At 35.1% G+C, this 3894-nt stretch overlaps 1 protein-coding gene across 1 annotated transcript; it reads right to left on the bottom strand.

The window, feature by feature from the left end:
* Positions 1-2888: 2888 nt before the first annotated feature.
* LOC137402589 (ATP-dependent DNA helicase pif1-like) lies at positions 2889-3572 on the bottom strand. The gene has a single exon (XM_068089093.1). The coding sequence runs from the start codon at positions 3570-3572 to the stop codon at positions 2889-2891; it is 684 nt and encodes a 227-aa protein (XP_067945194.1).
* Positions 3573-3894: the final 322 nt, after the last annotated feature.

Genomic DNA, 3894 nt, shown 5'->3' with positions numbered 1-3894 from the left:
CATCATGTTGATTTTAACTTTTTGTTCTTGCGCGCTCCATCTATATATATATACTAGGTGATTGCCCGGATAAAAATGTCTTTGCACAGAAAATTTATTTGTATTTAACATATGATAACATTGGCCGTTTTAGCTTTCAAACTTCATATCATGAGAAAATTGTTTTGTGCAGTTTAAATAAATTAAGAAAGAAAATAAAAACAACGTTAAAGGTTGACTTGCAACAAAATTCACATTACAGTTATTTGGTATCAAAAGATTCACCATGTCTTACTCTGTTGTGTTGTAAGTGCCAAATATGTGGAAATGTGATAACAAGCTCTTAAAAGCTCGAAAACGAAAAGCCGCCGTAGATCGGAATCGCTTCATTTCGATGACGTAGTCACGAAATTTGGTTATCGTCTTGTCATGTATGTTCTCACGTGAATTGAAAGGCCAATACAAAGCTCAATATAAAACTTATCGTAGTACTAGTTTATGACAAACACTTAGGGTTTTACCGAAGATCCCGTATCAAATATAGATGCTCGCTACTTTACAGTTTTGTTTCGGCCTGGTCTAATCGGCAAGTCGTAATCTGATCATGTGACCCAATACTTCGCAAATAATTTCTGCAGCACTTTTCGATTATCACAGGTGGCCAACAGGCTCGTTATGATTATCAGACAATGATATGTACTCCTTCAAACTAAGGCTAAAAAATTAAACGGATTTTTATGATAAGTTATAAAATAACAGTGCTAAGAGTGACAGCATTACGATGACGATAAAACAGACGTGTAAGAACAATAGACATAGTTTTATTGAATGCGTGAAGTATATTTGTGAAAATATTTCGACGAATAAGGTTGCAAGAAAGTGTAAACAGAAACCATCTCTCACAACTACATCACATTTGAGCCGTTTTGGAAAGGGAATCCAAACTACGGCGGTCTTGTGTGGCTGCGATTTTCTGTTCGTTTTTTAGCTTTTAAGAGCTTGTAATCACCTTTCCACATATTTTGCACCTACAACACAACAGAGTAAGACATGGTGAATCTTTCGATACCAAATAACTGTAATGTGAATTTTGTTGCAAGTCAACCTTTAAGGATTTTTAAACTTTGTCAAACAACTAACTTTAAAACATCATATCACGAGGAATATGTTTTGTGCAGGTCATAAATTGAAAAAAACAGCTATAAAAGGGTTTAAATGTAAATGTGAAATAATTAGCAAGTAATAGCTAAATTAAGTCTGCTTTGCTACGATTACAATAAAAGATGATTCGGTAATGATACAATTAATATGAACTGAGAAAACAAAATAAAATTCCTGAATATGTTGAATTAATAATAGTTCCAAATAATACGTCATTTAGCATGTACATACACTATACGATAATGTATTTAATCATTATGCCATGTATGGCTCGGTGGTAGAGCCTGTGGATTTAAAACTTGCGGCCGCAATCTTTGGGAGTTCATCTCCATCTTAATGCAGAATTTTAATAATTATATCTGGACAAACACACAAAGTTCGAGAATTATATAGATACTAGCTGTACTACTGTGTTGCTAGAGAAATGTAATTTTTTAAATATTTTTGGACATGAGTCATTTTCACACCACCCAGGAGGTAGACAAATAGCGCATTACCCATTTCTTAAGGTGGCGGGTTCCCCAGTAGGCATTTAAACCACCAAAAATGGATACATTTTTATGGTAGTTTTATGAATCTTCATATGCAGTACATAGAGGCTACCTAGATGTCTCAGTGATCAGAAATCAAGCGTATTTGACTTTATCTAACACGCTTCGGAGTCAACCTTGCTCATAGAATGTTCTATTGTTGTATTAATCTCTTCCCTTCACTATCATCTTTTCCCTTCACAGTTAGGATTTGGTTTTATTTGTTTTTCTCTCCGTTATAATAAAAGAGTTTTCGCAAACAGATAAGTGATAAAATTAAAGTTAAAATATGTTAAAACAACGAGTTAAAATAAACATTTAAAAAAAATTAAAAATATACAATCAAAGAGAACTTCTTTAAATAGAATTGATTGAAGAAGTTATTTAAATTCAAAGAAATAACGTAAAAACCATGAATAAAAAAAGTTTTGTAATATTTGTGGACATGTCATTTTCACACCACCCAAGAGGTAGACAAATTGCGCATTATCCATTTTTGTAAGGTGGCGGGTTCCCCAGTAGGCATATAAACCACCCAACATGTATACAATATTTAATATCTTAAGAATTTTATTGTTGAAGTTTATTACATGACAATGGAAATATAAATTCTCTAAAACATTTCATGATCAAGGCAGTTTGTGCAAATCCAAACAATTTAAAGAAAAAATCAAACATCAGTAAAGGTGTTTAAACATGAAATTATTAGCAAGCAATGGTGAAATGTATTCTGTTCAATCACAATGATTGCAAAAAATATGAATTGATAGAAATATGATACACAAAATGAAAAACCAAAATACCATGAATAATAACAATGAAAGGTTATTGTTGCTGAGGAAGATATCCTTGAAAATTTGCCGAGCATACCGCTGGTGTATCACTGAAGTGCTTGAGGGTAAACGATGTTCTTTGTCTGACCGAATGGCGAGAGAATGTATAGGCCATTTTTACTGCCTACTCGGGATAGCGCAACATACAACTGTCCATGTGAAAAGCAAGGTGTTAGGAGATGAATGCCGACAGTTTTTAGTATTTGACCTTGGGATTTGTTGATAGTCAAAGCAAATGACAGTCTAACAGGAAACTGAATATGTTTAAATTCAAACGGCTCATTTTTCGGAATTAGTGGTATTCTAGGGATAAAAACTTTTTCACCCATCGCAGCTCCGGTAAGCACAGTAGCACAAATAATATTTGGTGATAGATTTTCGATGATCAATCTTGTTCCATTACAAGTCTAGGTAAATCCAAATTTCGAAGAAGCATAACTGGGGCACCAACGCGTAGTTGAAGATGATGAGGAGGGATACTGGCAGGCTGTAAAGAGTTCAAGAATTCTGTAGGATAATTGACAGAGTCATTCTCTTCAACAACACAGTCTATGCTAAGTAATGAGGTCGTAGTCCCAGGAATTTTTTCAAGAAGTAGTTGATTGATGTGGTCAACAGTGTCATTTTTAGGTGCCAGAATTACCCTTTCTTTCAGCCATTGGTGCTGAAGATAGTTTTCGTGAATATTGGGGTACACTTTTTGTAGTAAATTGTTTTCTGAGTCTACAACAAATCCGCAATTTTCAGGAAGAGAGGTTAGCCCATTGTTAACTGGTAGCTTTCCATCACCAATATTTAAAAGTTGTGCAGAAAACTCCCCCAAAACGTCGTCCCCTCCCAGACGCACTCTCATATTTGTCGTTAGTTTACAAACTTCTACACAGTGCCATATATAAGAATCCTTCAAGCAAGCTTTGAGTTCATCAGCTGGAGTTCCTCTAGGTATGACCGGTAGGGTTTGACGAAAATCGCCAGCAAGAAGTACACATACACCACCCATAAGTTTTTCACTGTTATAAAGGTCTTTAAGCGTGCGATCCAGAGCTTCCAATGTTGCTTTATGTGCCATTGTGCATTCATCCCAAACAATTAATTTTGTGGTCTGTAACAATTGAGCCAATCCAGTACATTTACGGATGTTGCAAACAGAAGTCTCCAGGCGCACTATAACCAATGGTAATTTAAACATGGAATGAGATGTTCTTCCACCTTCCAGCAACGTAGTCGCTATACCTGAAGATGCGACTTGTCGCTTAGATCTGATTTTAGCAAGCAAAAGATTGTGCAAGAAAGTTTTACCCGTTCTACCGGAAGCGTCCAAGAAAAAGATCGCTTCACGCTCATCATCCACAACTTTTAAAACTTCCATAAACTAAATTCTGATCAAATGT

Source organism: Watersipora subatra, chromosome 8 (assembly GCF_963576615.1).
Source record: "Watersipora subatra chromosome 8, tzWatSuba1.1, whole genome shotgun sequence".
Lineage (NCBI taxonomy): Eukaryota > Metazoa > Bryozoa > Gymnolaemata > Cheilostomatida > Watersiporidae > Watersipora > Watersipora subatra.
Note: the sequence above shows the minus strand (reverse complement) of the source record. Positions and strands in the feature narration are given on the sequence as shown.